The sequence below is a fragment of the Cottoperca gobio genome, chromosome 15 (assembly GCF_900634415.1).
Source record: "Cottoperca gobio chromosome 15, fCotGob3.1, whole genome shotgun sequence".
Lineage (NCBI taxonomy): Eukaryota > Metazoa > Chordata > Actinopteri > Perciformes > Bovichtidae > Cottoperca > Cottoperca gobio.
Genome location: NC_041369.1, coordinates 13,709,906 through 13,734,911, shown reverse-complemented (window position 1 = coordinate 13,734,911; position 25,006 = coordinate 13,709,906). Strand labels below are relative to the sequence as shown.

The 25,006-nt window shown below is 40.4% G+C and overlaps 1 protein-coding gene across 1 annotated transcript in view; it reads right to left on the bottom strand.

Annotated features, from left to right (window-relative positions):
- The window catches only part of LOC115020499 (zinc finger matrin-type protein 4), a 48,865-nt gene extending 24,444 nt beyond the window's left edge, over positions 1-24,421 (bottom strand). Inside the window, 4 exon segments of the mRNA XM_029450574.1 lie at positions 430-607; positions 6,464-6,556; positions 9,775-9,891; positions 24,034-24,421. Coding sequence (XP_029306434.1) covers positions 430-607; positions 6,464-6,556; positions 9,775-9,891; positions 24,034-24,069 — 424 coding nt within the window. The 5' untranslated portion in view covers positions 24,070-24,421.
- Positions 24,422-25,006: the final 585 nt, after the last annotated feature.

Below are 25,006 nucleotides of genomic sequence, written 5' to 3'. Positions count from 1 at the left end.
AAGTTAATTACCTTGGGAGGATAGACATCGTGATTGGAATCCAATAGAGGTATTGATCAGCTTGGGCTGAAATGGTTGATGACCAGTTTTCGTTTATAGTAAGATGTTTTATTGATCAGAAGTGTCAGGTTTCACTTTCAAGTCTGACCAGAATACAGACAGACAAAGACCAACTTGCTCAAAGAAACAGATAAATACTCTATTCTCTTTCTTCCCCAATAAACTCAACTGGCTGTACTGTCACTATGAACGCATTGCAGCTCAAATACTGTAAGATACATGGCTCCAGCTGTGTGTGTGTGTGTGTGTGTGTGTGTGTGTGTGTGTGTGTGTGTGTGTGTGTGTGTGTGTGTGCGTGTGCGTGCGTGCGTGCGTGTGTGTGTGTGAAATCAAACCCATATAGCAAGGCGTGTAGAAGGTGTGAGATACCTGTGTTTGTAGGGCTGGTCATGTCTGTGGGTAGGCTGGGCGGCTCCCCCAGAACGAGGCGGACCCTCTTGGCGTGTGTTTTGCCCTGGTAGTGCGACTGGGCCACAATGGCGGAGGTGAAGAACATGTTACACAAGGTACAGCACTTGTTCCTGTCCACCTCTGTCTCTGCACAGTCCTACAGGAGAAGAGGAGGGGGAGATGGTGGAGGAGAGGGGTGGAGGAAGGAGATGTGTGATGAGACCAAAATACACCACAGGGGAGGAGAAGGTGAGGGAGGTGAAAAATAAAATAAATTTGTGGAGGTCAAGAAAGGAATGATGTGAGAAGAGAGGCAGAGAGAGGTGAAGGTGAGAAAAGGAGAGAAGAGGCAGGGGGAGATGAGAAATGGAAAGTTGTTTACTTTGCTCTGACCTCGTGGGCTTTTGTCTGTTTCACACAGGCCACACGCACACACGCACACGCACACGCACACACACATACACACACACACACACACACACACACACACACACACACGCACAAACACACGAAAGCAAAGAGAAGGCTGATCAAATATTCATCTGTCTCTGTGGGCTGAGTCTGTGGCTTGGCCCTTTCACCGCTGCTGGTTCATTACTAATGATGAGGGGGAGTTGCTCCCCACGGGAGGGAGTGAACACAAACAAAAAGACCAACTGCATGACAGACACAAATGTACAAACAAACTCTCACACATGCAAACACACATGCAAACACACACACACACACACACACACACACACACACACACACACACACACACACACACACACACACACACACACACACACACACAAATAACCCCACAGAAACTCTTGGATGAAAAAAAATACACCAAAAATATTTAGGTACAGAAACTTTGTTGAACTAAACAGAGCAGAAGAATATCGGACAACAGATGTGTTTTCGACATATTTTTCCTTCAGATGAAGAATGTAAATGCTACAGCATAATAATAACAATAATATATTGGTGTGTGCTTTCAACTTTGTGCCAACAGTTTTACGGAAGGCCCTTTCCTGTCCCCTTGCATACAGCAAGGTTTTTTTCTGAAAGACATGCTTTTCTGAGTGTGGTGAGAAATAAATTGAGTGGCCTGCACAAAGACCTGACCTCAACCCCATCCAACACCTTTGGGAAAAATTAGGACTGACTGTCAGCCAGGCCTTATCACCCAAACATCACTCCCTGACCTCACTGATGCTCTTGTGGCTGAATAGAAGTCAATCCCTGCAGCCTTGTGTCCAGCCTTTCCAGAGGAGTGGCTGTTATAACAGCATTTTAAAGTCCACGGTTTCAGAATTAGATCTTGCAAACACATATTGGTGGGTTGTTTGGCAACCCACATATATGAATTAAAACGGGGACGGCTTAAATAAAATAGAAAAAAAATCTTCTTCAAAGAATAGCAATATTACACGCTTTCAGTGTACCCTTTTAAATTCAACTCTTTCACAACTTTCCCCCAGTTTCTTTCTTCTTCTCGCTGCTCATATTATTACTGTCTGTTCCTCCATTCATTTTTTAGTCTCAGCCTCTTCTAAACTCTACTTCTTTGCACATCTCTCCCTATTTTTCTTTCTTTTTCCTCTTCACATTAGCAGGAGGAGTTGGAGGAGAGAAACCTCGGTCTCAGCCAGATAGAGGACAATAATAGAAAAGTGTCTGCGACACATCACCATATCTGAGTGTGTGCTGTGTGTCTCCGTGTGTGAATGTGCGTGTTAGTGTGTGTGTGTCTTGTGTCAGCCCTGGTTAGCTTCACGGACAGTGGATGTGCGAGTTAAGGACACCTTTACCTCCCAGGCCTAGCTTTGTCTCTCAGCTGTCCCCTCTTTCTCTTTCTCTCTTCTTCTGCTCTGTTTTTTCTCTCTCACTCTCTTCTTCTCTTGCTTTTTTGTCTTTTTGCCTTGCCTTCACTCTCAGCCTTTTTCTCCCCCTCCCTCCCTCCTTTCATCCCCCCCTCCCCCTCTGGGCACCAGTCTCAGTGACTCTCTGTGTTGTGGGATGAAATATTTATCTGTATTGGCAGGCCCTCTCCACCCCCCGTCATCCTCCTCCTCCTCTCCGCCTTCCCTCCTCTCCTCCCCTGTGTCTGTCCCTGCTGTGATCATGTTAAAGGCTTGCTATGAACTGTCCCATGCACCCCCCATCTCCACCAGTAACTCAATTTCCTTCTCCTTCACAGATGATAAAAATTAATTTTCTTGTGCTTTATTAGCGCATAAAGCATTGTTCTTATGTTGCCAAAGGACGTGTGTGCACATTTTTGGGTTTGTTTGTACAGTATTTGAAGTAAAAACATCTTATCTGTATGTATCTCTTGATCTTTATTCTTGATTGTAACATGGGAGACACAGTCAGTGCCCATGAGGACAAGTCTCCTCTCCTCTTGTCTCCTCTCGTCTTATTTCCTATCATCTCGTCTGGTCTCCTCTCCTCTCCTCTGAAAGCCCAGCTTCCTCATTACCATCTCTCCTTGTTCTGTTCCACCTCGTTTCTAATGTGTACTTTCTGCTCCTCCTCTTGTCTCTTTTACTAGTCATCCTATTGTTCTTTCCCTCCACTCTTCCTCCTCCTCCTCCTCGCCTACTTTGTCTACTTATTCACTCCCATGAGCTGAGATCTTGTTCTACCAAAATCTTGTTGTACCAGGATGGGGGAAATCAACCGCAGTGAGCCAATGTCCCACAACTGTATGTTTTATTTAATTTTTTCGGACAAAGAGGCTGAGATGATTCTCCGTGGTAGCCTGCAGTGGTCTCACCTGTCAAAACACACTGAAAAGTAAAAGGATCGGTCGACAGCAAAGGGACTTAAACACAAAGAAGCGTCTTCATAAAAGAAGAAGGCAGCGCAAATCCTGACGCTCAATGACAGATGTTACACGAGGGATTTAGTGACAGTGCGGGGAAAGTTTAAAAAAATCTCAACTGTGTGTGTGGGTGACTGACATGAATAATTGTCATCTCATTACAGCTGCCACTCCACTGAGCCACTTCAAACAATAAACAGCATCTCTGACTCACTGTTTTCCTCCATCGTCGGTCTCCGGAAGTCAACCTTTCTGTTTCTTCATTTTTGATTTCTAGATTCCTGCCTTAGCTCATTTCAATATTCCTCTCTGTATGTTGTCCCTCACTGTCTCTACCTGTCGCACCTCACACACATCTGTTGAGAGTGATTTGCATGCGACCTAATTGTCGAGTGTTTGTCTGTTTGTGTGCGCACATGCTGCCAGTGATGCCAGTTTGTATCGCAGAATATTTTGTGTTTGTGTGGTTTCATCTTGCTCATGCACCTAACAATAGACTCCTAATTAGCTGTGTTAATCTCCCTCTCCTTCTGTTTTGCTTTCTCTCTGCTCCTCCTTACTTCTCCAACTGCTCTGTGTCGAGGCGCTGTGGGAAACATGGCTAAATATACACATCAAGCAGCACAGGGAAACAGACGCTCTCGTTTGGAATTTGAAGGAGCGCTGAAAGTGTAAATTGAAAGGAGCGACGGTGCAGATATAGCATTAGAGGAGAATAAAAGGTGAGAGGAAAAAAAAATGCATTTTGTTATCTCTTGCCCTTTGCGCAGGTAGAAAACTGCACAGACGGAGAGAAAGCACGGTGGAGAATAGGGGAGAAAAAGTCCCATCCCCTTTCATCTGGGAGCACCTTTACGACCTACTTTCTCTATGTTTGTTCTCTGACAAACACTTTCACGTGCACACAAACACACAAACCTCAAGGCATGGCATTTTGCACTGGGTAGACTCTGGCATTTCATTCACTTTGCGAAAATCCTTTTCCGCTGTTCCTATTGGACTGCAGCATGTCAATCCGTACGAAAACAGAACAATGTTTTTAGAAAAACACTAAAATGAAGTGCAAAGACAAGATGTGCAAAGCTTCCCCAGGGAGTTGAAAAAAAAGATGAAAGAGGTAAAAGAAGAAAGGTTTATCCCACATTGAATGGTGAGAATTTCATCTCTGGAGAACCGTTACTCGGTATCAGTTTTGCAGCATTGTCAGATAATCAATGTCACATCTCTGCGTGAAAGGTTATGAGCAAACTGCTAGCTGAGGCGTTCACGGTACGGTACAGTACGGCACATGAGGTGAGTGTGTACGTGAGTGTGCACATGGTCTGTTCAGTGTCCCATATGAGATGGAAGCTAGGAGGGGCTGAGTCATGTCTTATTCACTTAGGGAGACAGATGGAGACGCAGGTGTGTATATTTCTACAGTACGTGTGAGTGTGTTACTCATGTGCCCTTGACATACCTATTCCCTGAGTGTCTGCAGTGTTGTGCACATGTATCACCTTTTTACATGTTTGTGCACTCATGTTAAGAAACAGGGATCAACTGGTTGACTCAGAAACATAAATGCACATGCCCCTTTCACATTATGAAATGATTCTGAACAGCTTTCTTAAACATTTTTCTCCCTACGACTCTCCGATGTCGGAATTAGGAGAGCGGCGTCTGCCAATTTCTGTATCTTTCAGTGTGTGGTGGCTAGAAAGTAAGAAGGTTGAATTGTTCTCCTTTTAAATTCTTTTTATGATGTGTACAAATGAGTGCAACACTATAAATGCCTTCCAGGAGAGACTGTCTAAATATGTATCTGCACATTTAAGCAATTATTGCGTCTCTCTCTCTCTGTCGACCGACTTGTCACTCTGCCTTCGAGTGAAGCCCTTTGAAACTGCAGTAAACACTTTTGCCTTCCATGTCGGGCATACTAGATCTTTTCGAGCACGACCTTGCTCTAATGGCTTACAATTTAGGATTGATCTTATCTTAAAAGGTGCTCTTCTGGAATGATTCTCAGCATTTAGACTACTATAATCATGCATATATTATGAATAAAGAATAGTAATTGTATAAATTACTTGTAGCCTCAAGCATTAATTATCAGGGTTTTACACTTTGCATTGCTCATTTATCAAGTGCAACCTGAAATCACTTACATTGGGGACGTTTGCAAATATTTGCGTTTCTTAGTTTTTATTATGAATTTCGGGTCAGTGGGGGACATGGGGTCATTGCCTTGCAGCGCTAATTGGCCATGCACTCAGGCTCAAGGTCTTGGCTGTGGCACTGCACCGCTTTTGGAGCTGCTCCACCTCTCTCTCTTGTTCTCGCTCTCTGGCACAGCTAGATTTGTCAGTTAGTTTGATAAGCTTTATTTTTCCACCAGCTGTGTCCTCAAAGTGTGTATGTGTATATGACTGTATTGTGCCATGTGGGACTTATAGGCTTGCTGGAAAAATGGGGCACACAATGTACTATATAGTAAAGCTCCCTTGTCACAATAGTCTAATACGTTCACGTTTCTTTTCAGACGCAAACACAGACAGATCCACAAATACAGAGTCAAAAATGAATCTACAGCTTAAATAGTAGTTTTGCTTCATGTTCAAAGCCCAACATCACTGTGGACACGAATACAACCTCAGCATTCGCTACGATCGTAGAACAGAGCCCTAGAAATATACAGACACAATGTCCCACCTACAACACACGCACACAGACATACACACAAACATCAGCAATGAACTGACCTCCCTAGCCATAGCCTGCAATAGTCCGATATAAAGCTGCTTGGTGGCGTCCACTAAATCTTGCCAGAAACACCACAGCTAAGGCATAACCTCTTATGGGAGAATTATAGTGCTCAACTGCACACAACAGATCAAACAAATATTCCCATGAGCACTTGGCTGCAATGTCCAAGCCTGAGAATGGACAGGCCAAGGAAAGGATTAGACAGTGGCAAGGCAACTCAGGTTTTTCGTCATCTACATCCAAATTCACACATCTCTGCATGCAAATAATTGTCCTTCCACAAGCATCTTCACAGTTACTGCAGTTTGGGATTACACTGCAAAACAGGACAATCTTTAAGTTCATTAATAAATCTTAAAAGCTTGAAAGTCAGAATTTAAGGAGAGAAAATGACATTAGCATTGTTTGTTATGCAACACAGACACAGAAACACACTCAGTAGGAGCTTACTGGGTTATCTGGCCGCAGTCTCTTGGAAGGTGGTCCTCCATCTTCAGGGTGAAGCATGTAGAACAGACGCACCTTGTTGGCATGTTTCTTACTCTGAGAGAGAGACAGAAAGAGAGAGAAGAATAGAAAGTTAGTGTCACCTAGTGAACTGAGTTTTATGTTATGAAGTGAGCCAAGTGGAAACAAAAATCAATGACTGTCACTCCACCTTGGCTATTCCCTCTGAGCTTGTATCTCTGTTTCAGCTGATGATGCTAGCAGACGTTTTTGCTCCCGGCTAGGTGACTAATGGCCCGAGCCGGCCTCAGCTTTTTGGGAGCCCTGAGCAAGATGTTGGGAAAAGGGGAAGTGGTGGGAAGTAAAGGACTCTTTACTTCACCTGTGCAAACTGGCACTTTAAAGTGCTAAAGGACGTGAGGCAATAATGTTAGCGATGGCTAGAATTACGGTGAAATCGAAACAATGATATCCTGGTAGCTCAAAACAATCAATGATTTAATAGAATTATAGATATTGATATATTGGCAAAAAAAAAGAGTCTGCAGAATATTAAATCTCTTTAAGTTGTAATAAACTTAAATATACAGTCGTGCTCATATGAAAGGACAGTGAGCCGCCCTTGAAGCTGCTAACTGTCACTTTAATGCAGAACAATGAAAATCACTAGACACACTGCAGGGTAAAGATTAGTGAATGAGTATGTGTTAAGACAGCTCTATGTGTTTGTGTACGAGGTTGACATAGTTTTCTTGTTCTATACATATCCTTTTATTGGCATGCTCCATGACCTTCACTCCTTTCTACTACATAACAAATATTATTATCTATAAATTCCACTACTGGGGCAATCTTTTCAGAAGCAGGTGTTGACACATGTTGTCAAAGACATTCTATATTTTCTTCAGTCAAATAAACATTATTATACAACAGAGTACAAGGATATAAGTCAAGATTGTGGTTATGCAAAAAAAGACAAAGGGTGAATTCTTTTTTCATTTTAGATTAATGAGAGACGGACATGATTCAAATTGTCTTACGATGACTCCGCGAGGGAATCGCTTTACTCTTTCTATCTTGTGGATTATTTGATTTGTGGAATTATGTTTTGTAAAATAAAATGTGCTTCTAAGTGTAAATGCATATCATGGCTGAACAGGACATAAATAAAGCGAATGGGAGACTCTGACAAGACACTGTACTTGCTGCTCCAGTGCTTAGATTGGATCGTCTGCCCCTGGGACAAGAAACCCCCCCCCCCTCTGCCTCTACCTCACATGCCTCCTCACTTGTCAGACTACTTTAATGCATTTTGTCAGTGCTTGTGTGTGTTTGTGTGTCTTTAGTGTATCCTTGTGTTTATAGGTATATAAATGGGCATGCAGTTGATGGCTCTGGGATATGGGCTAAAAGCGGGTCCTTGTGTCACCATGGTTACCCTGCACTGACCCTCAGTGTGTGCCCTACTCTAAAGGACTGTGCATGTCTCTCTGTCTCATCTTCCTTTTTTTTTTTGTCAGAATGTCGAATTAAGTTGGAGGAGACAGACAGGGCAGAGGACAAATAAATGTTTTCTTTATATTTATTTGATGCTAAATGATACAAATGTTATTGTCATTTAAATCTTATATTATTAAACTGCAGAATTGAAGAACACAAAAAACATATTTTTGCACAAACCGCTCTCAAATGTGTAAAGGTTTGCTCTCGTGCTTAGATGCTGTTCTTACCCGAGAACAAATTACAAATAAGAAAACATTGGTGAGTGTCAGAATCTGTGAGTGGGGTCAGTGGGTTTTAAGAAGACATTTCTTCTTATAACAGAAACACATAACTGGAATAACATAATAATGGATAACCATCTGGAACAAAGCTAAGTTGTGTGAAATGTTCAGCAAACGCTCCTTTTGTTTTAATGTATGTATCTTAACTACAGTTTGTATATTTACAGTGATAGGTCTTCTGGTTTACCTTTTGTAATAATGAATACAGACCACCAGCTGTTATGGAGAGTTATTTCCTCTCACCCAGGCGCAGAATGCAAGTGCTACTTTGCCGTTGGCTGTACTCTTTACGGTTTGTTTAAATGCGACTGGCCAGGACGCAGGCAACGTGAGGCGATGCAACAGATGGCTCCGTCGACACTTGTTCTTTGAAGACTGGTGTGTCTGTTCCTTAAATGTGAGATGATTGATTGTATAGCTGAGGGAGCAGCATGAACAAAAGCCCTTGAAGACACTAAACATTTGCCTTACTCGCTGCCCATCTTTTCTAGTCAGTTTATGGATTGTCGTTGCTAGCACTTATTGCTAACTGTTATTTGTTATAAACTGCTGAAGTGCACAAGTTATTCTTCTGCTGTTTTTTAGCTGCTATCAAAGAGCTTCAGGTGCATTACTGCCATCGTCCCGAGTAAGGATGGACTCCAGAACCCTGGGCTCTTCAATAATTCATCCCCCATGATAGTACTCCTTTCTTTAGCCTGTTGTTGTTTTCTCAGTGTCTTATGTAAAACACATTTGGTTACTCTGAAATGTGTAATACAAGTAAAGCTGCCTTCACTTCTTGCCTTTTATCCTGATTGAATCTATCACGCAAAAACTCCCTGCCTTCAAATCATTTCTTACACTGTCTCCTTGATCTCCAGGGCGACACTGAGGACATAAACTGACTCATGCCCATTTGTCTGCACAACTTAAGACTGTGCTTTTTTGAGATAAAAATAGATATTTTGGCAAAAATAGATAACTTTCAATTGTCGTTGTCCTTGCTTAATTCCTTAATTCTCTCCAGATAAGGGTCTTGTCCTCATTAGTCTGCTTGTTAATCCCAATTGTGTCTTGTAATCAAGGACGACCTCAATGCAGTACATGCACGCAAGCGCACATGCATTTGTGACACACACACACACACACAAACACACACACACACACACACACACACACACACACACACACACACACACACACACACACACACACACACACACACACACATTCTTATTAAATAATGTGCATACGGCTGATTATTGAATGGCCTTTCATTAAATTACTCCTAGGGAGTCTGCTGAGAGGTTGACTACATTAAAACAAATAGTGTGCGTTTCTGTTTGTGTACAACTGACGAGCATTCCCATGCAGCATTAACTCTATGTATAATGGATGAGCACAACAGCACAAGCACAAATTGGTACAAATAAGGCTGATGCAAAGTGCGGAGTGAAGGAATCTGCTTGTCAAAGCAGTGATAGTAGAAACATTTTATTGTATTTAGTTTTTGTGCAAACATTCCTGTATGAGCAGAGACAGACTCACCTCATAGTGAGCGGTGCGCTGGGACTCAGAGATGAGCTGGGCATTGCAGATGTTACAATAGCTCTCTGTGAACAAGCCTCCATCCACGACGCCTGCAGACTTCATCTTCATCTGAGACTACACACACACACAGCCACCCAAACATAAGCAAATGTGAATATGATTACAATGCAGAACGGAATAAAATGTCAGTGAACCTTACAGTGAGAGTTAGAGGTGCGTAAGCATGCATGCATCTCCTCTCAATTTAGAAATAGATTTCCTTTAGACAGATTCTTCATGACAGTTCAGCCCAAATATATGTTGATCCTCTCTGTCAGAACATCCTCTCGCGGATGATTTTAGCTCCAGTCTTGGAAATGGTGGCCTGAGGCTCTGACTGGAGTTCCTGCATCTTCCTGAGAATATTTTACATTTATATATATAAAAGCTTTGAGTCATTTCCAAACGATGAGTGAACATGGAGTTAGAGATTACCTTAATTATGGTTGTATTGATATTGTAAATACCAGGGAAACCTGAATTGTTTCAAAACCAAAATGTAAAAATATTCCATTACAAAGTAATATTTAATCATCAAAAGTATACATACACATTGTAATGTATGTGTATGTGTTCAAAGTGTTGCATTATTGATACATAAATGTATTAAAAGCATGTTAATGTTGATCCATGGTGGTCCTAATCTTAACTACTACTATTTTTGGGAGTTCAAGTAATATCAATGCATCACATTTTTCAGTGCAGCCTTTGAATTTGGTCAATTTGTCATATCATAAACTACAATATAACCGCTCACAATAGACAAATGTAGTGAAGTAAAAAAAACAACAATATTACCCTGTGAATTGAACAGTGGATGTTAGTTACTTTCCATTTCTGTCTTCAGTTATACAAATTTAACAAAGTGCAAGAACCTTTTTTAAGACTTTGAGAAAGTTTGAGAAGCTTTGGTTTTAGCTTCCTGGCTAAATGTTGTTTTCAGACCAAATATTGTCATCTTTATCATTTGCTTTTTTGCCTTGGTGAGCATAAGTAGTTGGAGCTGTCTTTGTCTTTATTCACTCTCATTGTATACTGACGTGGCATTGAAATCACGGCTGTTGGCATTTAAGTGAATAGAACAAAGAGGACTCAAAATTGAGTTTTGCCTTTTTTGTGATAAACATTTTCTTCTGAGTTAGTGTGCAGTCTTCACTCAGTTCCACTCTGCTGCTGGGCTTAAGTGAGTAACAATCGCAAAGCATGTCTTGCAAACCTACATTTGAATTTTTAACATTCAATTTTGCAAGCTCAGAAATACTTATCTGAGTCCCACCATACTCACGCCTTGCATACATTTCTGAACACTGGTAAGAAATAATAATGCTGTAAAGTGGTACAGTATAGCCAATAGCAACTTTAGTGAGGATTACAGTCTCTGAAGTAAATTGTTAAAAGGTCTCCAGCGAGATTCCCTGGTGAGAAACAGTGTCTTAAAACCATGTCGGTGCTAGAATTGCCCAACCAGTAACACCATGGAGACCTGAGCATCCTACTGGGAGCTGTGGCTCTTGGTCCTTAACAACCTGTCAGCAGGTTTTTCTTAAACTTTTATACTGAGCACTGTAATAGAACATGGTTTAATGAGGTGCTCTGCGGCCTTGTGTTCAATTTTCTATTCACTTCATTATGTGTGCCCTGTAGGCAGTGCTCTGCCAGGGTAAGGGTGAGTAACGGGTATATAAGGAATGGTCCAGGAACATCAACCATTAAACTGGATGAGCTCCTTGCTCCAAGGAAACGACAGGACAGTGCTTGTAGGGACAAAGTGTTTTATAGCGCTAGAAACATTAGTGCTGCAGAGGTCATCTCCAGTAACTTAGAATAGGGTCTTTTGTTCAGCATGGTAGCCCGAGAATCACAACATTTGTGATGAGATCAGACAACATCTACTCGATGTGTCAGCAGGGAAAAGTAGTGACAGGAATTGGTATTATTTATTTCAAGTCTAATGTGTAATAATTTTTTAGCGAATGCACTGGTTTAACACCTCCAAGCACATGTTAGCGCACACACACTCTTAACCCAGACACGCACATGTTAACGCACACACACTCTTAACACAGACACGCACATGTTAGCGCACACACACTCTTAACCCAGATACGCACATGTTCGCGCACACACACTTTAACACACTTCTGGTAATTACCCCTGTCTGTTCTTCTTGTCTGTTCTTTAGTGCACCCAGGACTTTCCAATTAACTACAGACATGCTGCATAGACACTTCCTCAATTATCTCGCTGAGTCTCCAGTATGACCCCCATACTTTAAAATTAAATGGCAATGCAGACCCATTGGAATTAGAATAGCACACTTTACTATTACCTTTATGTGTGCTCAGTACGTTATATGCGTCTGTGAGGAATAACATTCATTCTGAAATGTCACTGATGACAAGCGGGAAACTTGTTGTGTCTAGAGGCATGGACGCATTATTACCTTCACGATGTGAAGTGTCCTGTGAGACCTGATGGAACAGATATATTTTGCAAACTGACACATTATATTTGCTGCAGAATTTGCATGACAAGGAAAAGACCTTGCGCTGTCTGTGTGGACGTCAGCCAGGCAGAAGTGAGTCTATCTTTTCATCTTCAGGCTAATTAAAAGTGATTGTGACTGCAGAAATAACCTTATCCTCCTAATATCTCTATTATCTCTGATTATTACATGCAAGATGGGAGATGTAGACTAATTAATAGAGGCAATCTGTTGGTGAGATTAATAGAAAGGCAGGCCCATCGAAGCGCAAAGATGAAGAAACAGATAGTGGGGGAAAATAATGAAAGAAGTAGAGAGAGAGGAAACAAGAGAGGGAGGGAGAGGCTTATAATTGGTGCATTGGACGTGATGTCTTCATGTTACATGGGTGTAGAGGTCCTAATCTTAATAATTGTGACGAGGAGACAGAGTCACCCACTTAAATCCTCATAGTGACTGTGTCTGCGTCCCCAACCACTTAAATTAATAAAATCAATACTAAACAGAAGAGGAATTATACATAAAAACCTAATACAAATGAAACCCGACCACTGTTAAAGTGCAACTAAATAGAAAAATTAAATGTGGACTCTTAAACATCAGATCTTTGTCATCTAAGATGGATTAGTAATTATTAATATCAGATAGTTAGATGTATTTTGTCTCACGGAAACCTGGCTGAGACATGAAGAATATGTCAGTCTAAAAGAATCCACTCCGCTTGGTCATATTAATACTTACGTTCCTCGAGGCACAGGCCGAGGAGGTGGAGTTGCAGCCATATTTGACTCAAGCCTATTAATCAATCCTAAACCTAAACTAAACTATAACTCTTATTTTTTAATAACCTTTGAAGTCCTGTTACTGGATTACAAGCTAGTTGGCAAAAGTATCCTACGCTATATCTGTCTGATAGTGCTGTAGCTAAATTTTAGGAAGTGATTCCATCAGCACTTAATTCATAACCATGTCTCAATATCAATATAACAAAGGACTCCTGTTCTAACTTTACTCCCTCTCAAATTAATCATCTTGTTGATAGTGCTGCAGTCTCCCTGCGAATGACACTGGACTCTGTCACTCCTCTAAAAAAACTAAAGTTGAGAACTTGAAAGGAAATGGCGTTCCACCAAACTGGAAGAATCTCGTTTAGTCTGGCTAGATAATCTTAAAACACATTAGACCCGATTCCAACTAAGCTGTTTAAAGATGTTTTACCCTTAATTAACACCTCGTTATTAAATATAATCATAACCTGTTTCTATTATATGGCTATGTACCACAATCCTTTAAAGTAGCTTTAATAAAACCCCTTCTTAAAAAGTTTTGATCCTGAAGTTTTAGCCAACTATAGACCGATACCCAACCTTCCCTTCTCGCGAAGATCCTTGAGAAAGCAGTCGCAAAACAGTTGTGTGATTTTTTACCTAACAATAGTTTATTTGAGGTTTTTCAATCTGGATTTAGAGTTCATCATAGCACAGAGACGGCACTGGTGAAAGTTACTAATGACCTTCTATTGGCATCAGACAAAGGACTCGTCTCTGTTCTTGTCTTGTTAGACCTCAGTGCTGCTTTCGACACTGTTGATCAGGACATTCTACTACAAAGACTGGAACATTTCATTGGCATAAAAGGAACCGCACTAAATTGGTTTAAGCCAAAGTCAGTCATGGAGTCCCGCAAGGTTCTGTACTTGGACCTATTCTATTCACTTTATATATGCTTCCTTTAGTCAATATAATGAGAAACCACTCCATAAACTTTCATTGTTATGCAGATGATACCCAATTATATCTATCAATCAATCCAGATGAAACCAATCTATTAGCTAAACTCCAAGCATGCCTTAAGGACATAAAAACTATAGATAAGGCACATCCTGTCTCAAAACAATGCAGAAAAACTAGTCTATGCATGTGTTACTTCTAGGCTGGATTATAGCAACACCTGATGATCAACATCTTATTTTTCGTCCAGATGTGCACAGAAGTCACTGAGAAATATATAATCACTGATAATGGTACTTAATATAATATTAATATAACTGTCTTCACGTCTAATCCAATCAAGCCAAGAGCTACAGTGTGATGTTTCGAGGACAGGGCTCCACAAAAAGAACATGTTGTGCATTCAGTGTTAAAGAATGTTTGAGAGAGTGAGAGAGAGTGAGAGAGAGAGAGAGAGAGAGAGAGAGGAGAGAAAAGAAAAGAAAAAGCCATAAACTCAATTAGAAACACGATTACGAAACCTAGATGAGTCTTAGCGAATGCACGAAAGCCTGAGGCATCTAAAGACAGAATGAACCTTAAGGGGATTCCCCACTAAGACCACATCAAGTATTTAACAAGAATGTGAACTCTGAGCCCCTCAAATTTCAGCCTCTGGCCCACATTCTTTAAAAAGCTGGCATTGAATTGGACTTGGCTTTTTGTTCTTGTCTAATAAATGTAACCACTTAGACTGTTTTTATGTCGCCTGGGCTTAGGATATTAATTAATTTGTAGTATCACTTGTAACTAGATAGCTTTGTACTAAATCAGAGTCCTGTTGTAGTGACACAGATATAGTGTAATAGTTTACGGGAATTACAAATCAATTCTTAGTTATGAACTGAAAACACACTTTTATTAGTATAATGCAAAAGTATACAAGCCTTTAAGACCATGTACCACTATGTACCAAACTAAATGTATAACTACCACTTCACACTGCAGATACCAACAATGTGACAATGAAAGAGCCACATCTTACACAGACTAAACTGTTCCTCTGGGCCTGTGATGGTAAAGCCCAGATTGATGTAGCTGCCTGGTAAGGAAGGTAAGGACTTGGGCCGGTTGGAGTTCAATTGTTAGGTATTTTAGCAAGTCTCTTGCGTACTACTCAGGTGAAGCTGGCACACCATCAGTGGTATGTGTACCACAGTCTGGGGATCATTTGTATAATGTAGAGATAAACTTGTTGAAGACAGAACAATGTGCCACACTTTACAGAGCACAAAAGAGAGAAACACACAGAGACTCTGGGATAAAAAGAGAGAGATCAGCTGGGGGTTAGGGCAAGAATGCTTTTACCTGTAGTTACCTGTTGTTTTTTTCCTCCCTCATCAATCTCTCCATTTCTGCTCCACCAGAAGGGTGTGAACAGAACTGTCTGTTACCCTCTCCCTCTTTCTGCGCTCACATTTTATATAGTTCCTTTTTCCTTTGAAAGGGCTGCTCAGATTTAACTGTCAAATTATGCATACAGAGGGTGAAATATTGATATCAGCCTGGGAGCCAATGACCTGTCTAATGAGTTACAAGTGGGTATAACAAGAGTAAGGGTTACAGGGTTAATAATATGGAACCCTATATTGCAAAGGTACTCTGCCGTGTCACTTTGATGTTCCACATTACATTTTTCCCTGTTTCACTCTGGGTAATGTGATCTTTCCGACACCGTCTTTCCTTTGCGCCCCCCTCATGCTCGCTTCAACCCTCCCCTTTGAACAGTAGCAATCAAAGGTACTAGACTGAGGGAATAACGTCTTAAAAGGAGCCAGAGCCCGAGACTGAACCCAGATCCTCATTCATTCTGTTTGCTCTGCAGGAGCTCGCTTTGTACTATTTTTGCTCAATGCTGCAAACTGCAAACATACACAGACTTGAATACAGCAAGGGTGCAAACACAAAAATCTTGCTGTGAAGAGCCAAAAGTTAAAGATTAAAAAATGACAAATATGTGATTAGGGTTCCTGTCTGTTCCCTCATTGTTAATTTCTGTATTGGCAAACCAAGAGGGTAAATTATTATTATCTGTGGTACAGAAAAAAAACCACACTTAATGTCAAGGTCAGGTCACACACTCCTCCCCCTGACTCAGTGTGTGTGTGTGTGTTTCTTTCTCTTTCTCTCCCTTTGCTCACAGCTTGTTGTGCCCCAAATTCTATTTTGGACCTGATTTTCCCTTATGAGTTATTATGAAGCATCTTGATATTGACAGTTAAAAACGGTCACACATATTCACACTATGCTTCTCATCTTTCGGTATCCTTTTCCCCATTTCTTCTGCCCTTTCTCCTATTTTCTCTCCCGGTAGTGGACATGTGGCCTTGAGGGCAGGGATTATTCATGAGGGATGGTGTAGGCAGGATTTATCTACTCTAAAGAAAACTAAAGAAAAGCAGATAAGCTTCTGTATTATGCACCTTACTATTGGAATAAATTGCAATGCAACTTGAAGTTAGAGATCCTCAGTCCTCTAAAGGGTACTTGCAGATATGTTTAATTATATTTGAGACAGGTTTAATATGTACAATCTCGGCCATCCCTTGTAAAAGAGGTCATGCTATGAATCCTAATGACTTTGGTGATCCCGCAGTTCAAAGTTTTAACTTATTCAGTAAAATGTAGTATCTCAACATTTGCTTTATGGATTGGCACAACATTTTGTACGGACATTTGTGGTTCTTAGACAATGTATCCTACTGACATTAGTGATAATTTACTCTAGTGCAACCCTATGCATTTTAGTAAAATGGCTCAAAACGTATTGTATGGATTGCTATGAATTGTTTGTACTCACAATCATGTCCTTCCCAGGATACATTGTAATAACTTTGCTGATCATCTGGCCTTTGATGTATTGCATCAACAGGTAAAAATGTCAATTTGTCTAACATTTGAGTTAAATGATATTCCCATCAGCCTCAGCTGCACTTTATGCATAGTGCTAATCAGCAAATGTTAGCACGCTAACACGCTAAACTAAGATGGTGAACATAGCAACTATTACACCAGCTAAAGATTAACATGTTGCCAATTTCATTGTGAGCATGTTAGCATGCTGATGTTAGCATTTAGCTCAAAGCACCCCATTGTCTGAGTCGTTAGGATGCCTGTCGACTAGGGTGGCAACTAATGACTATTTTCATTATCGATCAAACTAGTACTAACACACCTGTTGTTAATCACACTCTTGTGCATGTGGCAAAGAGCACCAACCGCGTGTGTGTAGTATCACTCCTGTATCCAACCTTGTTCACTGGTCAGGAGCTGCACATGTTTCGGCCAATATGGCTCATCAACGATTGGCAATCAGTATAGGTAATAACGTAATAGGGGCATTTCTAGTTTATTATTTGATTTAAAACAGACAAAAGCAGGATGTGGTTTCTTCTTGGTACTTTCTACAGTTCAAAAGAACAGTTGTGCATCACTGGATAAATGACATTGAACAGGAGGTCCCCGCTAATGCTCTCTCAGGGCATGGCAGTTTGTGAAGCAAACTATCTCTTAGTCAACTCTTCATCTAATTTATTTTCATAGACTTTGTAACCTCTCTGCCTTTATTGGACCTTTTTATTCATGAGGGTATTGTCGTACTTTTATCTCTGAAAATCTTTCTCTGGGTCATTACTTGTAAATGGTATTAATCGCAGATCTACAGCTTTAGGCAACAATATATGGATTCATTAGAGGGTGAATGAAGACTATTATCCCGGGCAAAGTTAGGTTTTTGCAGTTTAACCGAGCACATCGCCACCCTCCCTGTGTGTGTGTGTGTGTGTGTGTGTGTGTGTGTGTGTGTGTGTGTGTGTGTGTGTGTGTGTGTGTGTGTGTCTGTGTGTGTGTGTGTGTGTTTTAAGTAACTGAGTTAATGGGGGGAGACAAAGGCAGCCTGAAGTTTGAATGGGAGTTGTTATGTTACTGTAACATATGGGGGGTGCTATGCTGAATGGCAACAAAACTGTTGGGGTCTATCTGTTCCATTAGCAGATAATTGCACTGTTTTTATACTTTGGCACATTCTCTCCAAATTTTCTTTTACTGTTTAGTGTAACTTTCCTGGCACAATTATCATCTCCATATGTCCCCCTTAAAAGCAGTAGAGCAATGATAGACGAAAAAAATGTCTTGTATTTTTTGCACTAAACACTTTCAATACCAAGTGTATAACACCTGAGACTGCACCGATGTCAAAGCTTGTTTTGAGAATTCGACAAAAAAAAAGAAAATGGCCGGTCGATAAAGAAATAGGGTCTTTAAACATGGTATTGCACTAAGCACAAAAGCACTCACTTCAAGGATTTTGGCTGTAGGCAGCATGTGTTCGACTCAGTATAATACACAGAGAGTTATAAACACATTGCCTTTGGTAGGTAGGGAGTGAAACTGTGATCAGAGCATTTAAGAATAATATTATAATTCAATATTTTCATTAATTTGTTTTCTAAACCCAAACAAAAACTCACACATGAACAATCTCATACTCTTGTACTCTGAGTACAATATGTATTATAAACTACCAGTAGGGAGATTAAAGCGAAATGGAGGGGGAGCAAACAGATTTCCCATGAGGCAATGTGCACCTCAACACAAAAGACATGCATTACCTAGGAGACTGAGCTGGAGTGAGACATGCAAGTAATAAACTTGAAAGAAAATAAGAAGTGTAAAACAAATCAGGCATAAAATTGCAATAACTGGAACAACTGAAGTGACAAAAGCCAAATAATGCTTTGTAATGACTTTCCTCTCTTCAAATCTCTCAATTCTCTCTTACTTTCTTTCTCTTTGTCTCCATTACTGAACGGATATAATTGCAAACAGCTAATTAGCAATATGACACTTTCTCCCTTACAAATGAGTAAAAGAAGCTCATTGTTCTATGGCACAAAAGGCTCAACCAATACGAATATTACAACAAGATTCTGGCGGTTTGACTATGAAACAGGTGTATAAATAGTTTTAATACAAACAGCTGAGAGTCAAGGATGTATGTTGGTCCTAAGGGGACATGTACACAAATATCCTTGTTGGAATAACTGTCAATCACAGGTTTAGTTTTTTATTTGGGTTGAAGTGTCTGTCAGTGTGTGCGTGTGTGTGTGTCTGTTTGCCAAGTAAATGCAAGTTGCCATGCCTGCAGGGATCCTCACAATAGGCCAAAGGTTAAAAACAAACAAAAAAACTGCCTATTAATGCACCATTTGTAAGAGGTGTGTGTCTCTGCATGTGTGTTTCTATGAAAGCTTACAACTAAACCCTTGACTTCTGTTGGATTCATGGCCGCCTGTATAACCTAAGGTGTTATTGTGCTAGAATAATTACGCAGGTCAGGGTAAAGTAAAGTGCAATAGTGTTTGTGAGCAGTTTCTGTTGTGTTCATGCTGGGCTGACTCTAGGATCATTGGGATTGATTGTACTTAACTTGAACACTTTAGAGATTTGTATTTATTCAGTTATTCAGCAGCTGTGTTTTGCTAATAGATGAGCCGTTTTTCTTGATTGTAAAATGAGCTTTTGTGGCTAAAATATTTTTTTTAAATGTTAATGTAATAATGTCAAATAAAGTACTAAACTAAACTACTGTGTTCTCTAAGACAGTGTGAGTGTTATTACATTACAAGGATTGATTTCAGCTTTTGGGTTTAACCTTTACAGCTTGCTTGGTCCTTGAGTGTTTGTTAGAGAGAGTGCCTCCAGCAACCAGGAGCTCCAAGAACAGAGCGGCAATCAATGGCATTGACCATGGCAATCAAATGTCAAATGATCAAACAAAGGCAATAACTCAACAACCTGAAAAGAAAAGAAAAGAAAAGCAACTAAAACTTTGATCTATTTTAGATTAAACTTTAGGTAAAACAAATAAGATCAAATGAGAATTATGTTTCATTGTTAGTATACACCCACACACTCCCCTACAAACTACTACCAATTCCAGTCCCATGAACTCTGCTTCCTTTTTCATTTGATTCATAGAATACAATATGTTTTCTAAATATGAGTATGAATTTGATAAGGGAATTGAAAAGGAGAAGGCAACATTTGTATATTTTCCCTTGCAGGAATATTTCCAAGATAGCGAGTGAGGCCAAGACCATTACACGTACAGATACATGAAACGTTATTTGTTATACGAGTTATAGTCTCCGCATGCACACACTACCCCCATCTACAAAGATAGCATACATATAATAAATAATAAAATATATATAATATACGTCATGCTGTGCTGTGCTGTGCTCATGCGCTTTGTCAATTATGACCAAACACACATGTACACAAAATAATATGATATTGATATGTATGAGCTTGGACTGCCTGCTGTGCATCACACACACACACACACACACGCACACACACACACACACACACACACACACACACACACACACACACACACTGGCATGGATTAAATAGGGCATGACCTTGCACCTAGCCTATATGAATAGGAAGCTATGAATTATGTTCAAGTGCTATTCCTCAGTGTGTATGAAGATTTGAGAAAGAACATTTAGACAAATTCAAAGATGGAAAAGAATGAATTCTCCATCTGATAAGCATATTTTTCTTTCCTCATTCACTAATGCACCCACAGTATGCCCCTCTCCTTCCCTCATCTCCTCCCTATCTGGCAGCTGGCCAGTCCAAACATGGTGATGGAGCAAAAGAAAATTGATTTCTAAAGAGCTCTGTCTGCTATTCCCGGAAATTAAATATGCAACCAGTTATTAGTCTAACACTGATATTAACAAAACACGACAACCGTGTCAAGATATATATTAAAGATGTCTCTTTTGTTCCCACTGAGAGATGCATGAAATATTCTTAAGATTGATAAACTGCCACTTGTTCAAAGCATGTCAAATCCTTATCAGTACTGCACAATTCACAATATCAGTTTTGTTTGAGAGAAAAAGAGGCACAAAAAGCTCTTTGCAAAAGGTTGGCACTGCACTGATGCTGCTTCAATATCTTGATCGTGTAGACAGGCACAGCGGGTGGTTTCCATATTAGCTATTATGCAGCTATTAATGAATGTACACTAAGAAAGGTCAAATGGCCCCCACACTGATGTACACGGACACACAGACACATTAACACAGATGCACCCATGCAAAGACTTGCATGCACGCAGTCAGCAGAAAGGTCACAGCATACTGTGTGTGAGAAATAGATATTTGAAGAAGATATGGTGCCTGTTGCTATGGAGCACTCCTGGTGGAAAACATACACACACAAAAGACACACACCTACACATGATGTGCTATCAATCTTAAAGAATTTAGAGGAATTGCACGCCTATGAACACAAACAGGCGAGCACACATGTACGCACTTACTCAATCAATCTATGTCCTATTAAAAAAGCGAAGAAGCAGCAGCCACTTCTCAGGAGCATCACTGCCTCAATTATTTCTCTCGGACTGTGTGTGTGTGTGTGTGTGTGTGTGTGTGTCTTTTTGTGTGTGTGCAAATGCTTTATTTGTATGTATAGAAGGAAAGCGAGCACTTTGCAAGAACAACATCGCTTTCCCTTTTATTCCTTCGGGACTTGGTAAATTATGCCAGTCGGTTAATCAGATTCTCCCCCAGATGCAGTTCAGCACCTCATGAGAGACAGAAAGAGGAAGAATGAAATAGGATTCTGTACTTCTAGATAGCTTGGAGCTGGCAACAGCTACACTGCATATGTTCCACATTATGAACTACATGATAATTCACTTTAATAAATAAATTGTATTTAGCTCCTCAACTCCTTCAAATGTGCACTTAAGAGTGCTAGCTCTGAAGTTACTGACAATGCAGTACATGTGAAGTGACATTAATACATGCTGTTACAATTATATTTATATAACATTACCTTTATCGTGTTACAACGTTCTATGAAACTTAAAGGGGACCACACAATGAAACATACAAAAACATCATGTTCAATTGTAACTAAATGGAATATAGTGTAGAGCTGAGCTACAGAAATGTATTCAGCAACAATTGATTGATTGTAAAGTCATTTTCAAGGAAAGATTCCCAAAGTTTGCTGGTTCCAGCCGACAAAATGTGATTTCCTGCTTTTCAGTGTCTGTCGTGATAATACACTGAACATTTTTGGTTTTAGGATTGGGCTGCAATAAACAATTATTTCCATTTTTGATCAAAGTGCTGCCTATATTTTCTTGGTTAATCGATTACTTCTCTGGTCTACATTAAGTACATTAAGATGACGTCTTCAAATGTCTTGTTGTGTACGACTTAAGCCTAAAAGCCAAACATAAAGAGGTTTATGATCATTGTTCCAGCTCTAATTCAGGACTGATGTTTGGACAAAACAAACATTTTGAAGAAAGTGACATTTTATGGACCAAACGATTCATCTATTTTGTGGCAGTAATGAAACAATATTGCAAATAATTGTCAGTTGCAGCTCTTATGTGGTGTAGGATGCATTCCTCTCTTATTCCAGCTCTGACACACTCTGCAGCCCTGTCTGCTGCAGTGACCTGAAGTACAGTAGAAGTCAGAGCATGCTGATCAATAACTGTATGTGAAGAGAGCATGAAGCCTCAGCTCAGCTCAGTGTGTTGGGCTACATGTGGAAAAATAGAGCCAGTGCAACTCAGTGGAAATAAAAAGGCAGAGTATAGACTGCAGTGAGGAGAGCTTGGAGTAAACAAAACGTCATTTTCTGAGGACTGAAATGATGGCTGTGTGTGATGACACATACAAATTGAATTGTTTACTTCATGACACCTCGTTGAGTCTGAAAGAGTGATATCTGGAAATAGCCTGTTCTGTATGTATGTATGTGTGTGTGTGTGTGTGTGTGGGTCAGTGATGGTGACAGGCAGGCGAGTGCTGTGTAAAGGCAATAAGCTGCTATCATCCTGCCACAGATGCCCACTGTGAGACTGACTGAGCATTCTTCCCATAGTGACAAATACTTGCAATGAGCAGGCGCTCAATGAGATGGATAGCATCCAGTGAAACTAGATGCAGAAAGTATCAGACGTAATCCATAATATATCTGACGATGTCTCAAATTCATATTTCGCATAAAGTCATTATTGAAGGTGTGCCAGAGTTTGGATTTGCACTGCCGTGAAAAGTTTCTGATTCATGAGCAAAATCCCTGCATCTAATTCAAACTATAGCAGGCTACCAACTTCCTCTAAATTCATTCGAACTACACTAAGCTGAAATGAAATGAGCTGAATCATTTGAAAAGTCGATTGTGAGGAGATTAATCTGCAACTATTGTTAACTGATTAATCATTTAATACATTTATCAAGCAGAAACACCACCCATGATGTGGTTTCCTATATTCCCATGTAAGGATGCTGCTTTTATCACTTTGTGTCTCTGTAAACTGTATTTCTTTGGGTTTTGCAATGTTGGTCGGGCAAAAAAACACATTTGGGGTCATCACCATGGACTCTTGGATACTGTGATGGACATTTGTCACTATTTGTTTGACATTTTATTATCCAAATAATTAATCAATAAACAAGATCCAGAACTGATATGATCATGAGTTGCAGTCCAACATCTTATGGACAACATCCTGAGGCAATCCAGAAATGCATGCATCAACCTAATAGATAACTCAAGTGTTGCTTTAATGAGAACTTGCTTTACAAAACGCCAAAAAAGTATAATATAAGCACTATTGGAAAACTAACATTATTCAGCAGTAGATGCTGTATATTTGGAAATATAGATCAGTACCATGCCTCAGATGTATCTACAGATGAAGGGTTCCTACAGATGAAGGGTTCCTACAAACTGACGCTCACTATCCCAGCAGGAACTCCATAATGATATTGAGTGATTTAAGGTGCCAAAACCTTCAGTATTCTGCTTGAAACTGACAGAAGAAGCATCCAGACGTCAAATTAGGTCAATAACTCATCTGTTGAACACACTCTATATATGTTAGTATTACCTATTAAGTCCATCACTCACCTTGCGCAGAGGCAGTGATTCCTCTCCGACAACCATTCGTCAAATCACGGTGTTTAATCCTTTACGCACCTGTGCTGTAAAATCCGTCAAAACTTAACGTGAGTCTTGTCAGGTGGAGCGTCCGTGGTAACGCTGCTCTGCAATACAGATGTTTTCTATATTTCTTGTTTTAAATCAAACCGTAACCTCCAAAAAAAGAAAGAAAAAACTCCCTCGCGCTGCTCTCTGTCGTGATGCGCGTGTCCTCTAGCGACTCCTCTATAGTCCGTAGTATCGCGGAGGTAAGAAGAAACGTAGCTCTGTTGATATCATCCACTACTACTCCGACCAAAAGGCACCGCGGAAGAAAACAAAAACAAAGTAAGCTATACCAGCGTGAGGGAGGGAAGAGGAGGGGGGTGGGGGGTGGGGGGGGGCGGGGGGGGAGGGAGAAGAGAAGAAGAAAGTGTGAGCAGCTTCACCGGGATGAATGAAAGACAGAAAGCACTCTCGGCTCACACCGTGTGTGTGTGATAGTGTACACTGAATGCTGGATTTGCAGAGTGAGTGAGTGAGTGAGTGAGTGAGTGAGTGAGTGGGAGCACTGGTAGAGTGAGTATATCCGCACAGTGCACCCACATGAATATCTTCTTACATACAAATGAACCGAGAGACAGAAAGAGCGCCAACTATTACGGTCTTAGGCTACACATATCGTAATATTGATGTGGTGTTGCCATAGAGTAATAGTCAAATTAAGTGTTTATGCTGCTCAGGTGTGCAACACCTTGTCACATTATACTTACCAAGCTACACAAACTAGCTTTGTTCTTTCTTTTCACATTTGGATCAACAGTACAATTAACCGTTAAGACTTTGTTAAAGTGCTGAAACTCAGTTAATTAGACACAACCTTCAATTTGAACTAATTGGACTCAGGGAACTTGTTATGGCCATTTTCTCTATTTACTGGCTTTTAAGCCTCAACAATTAA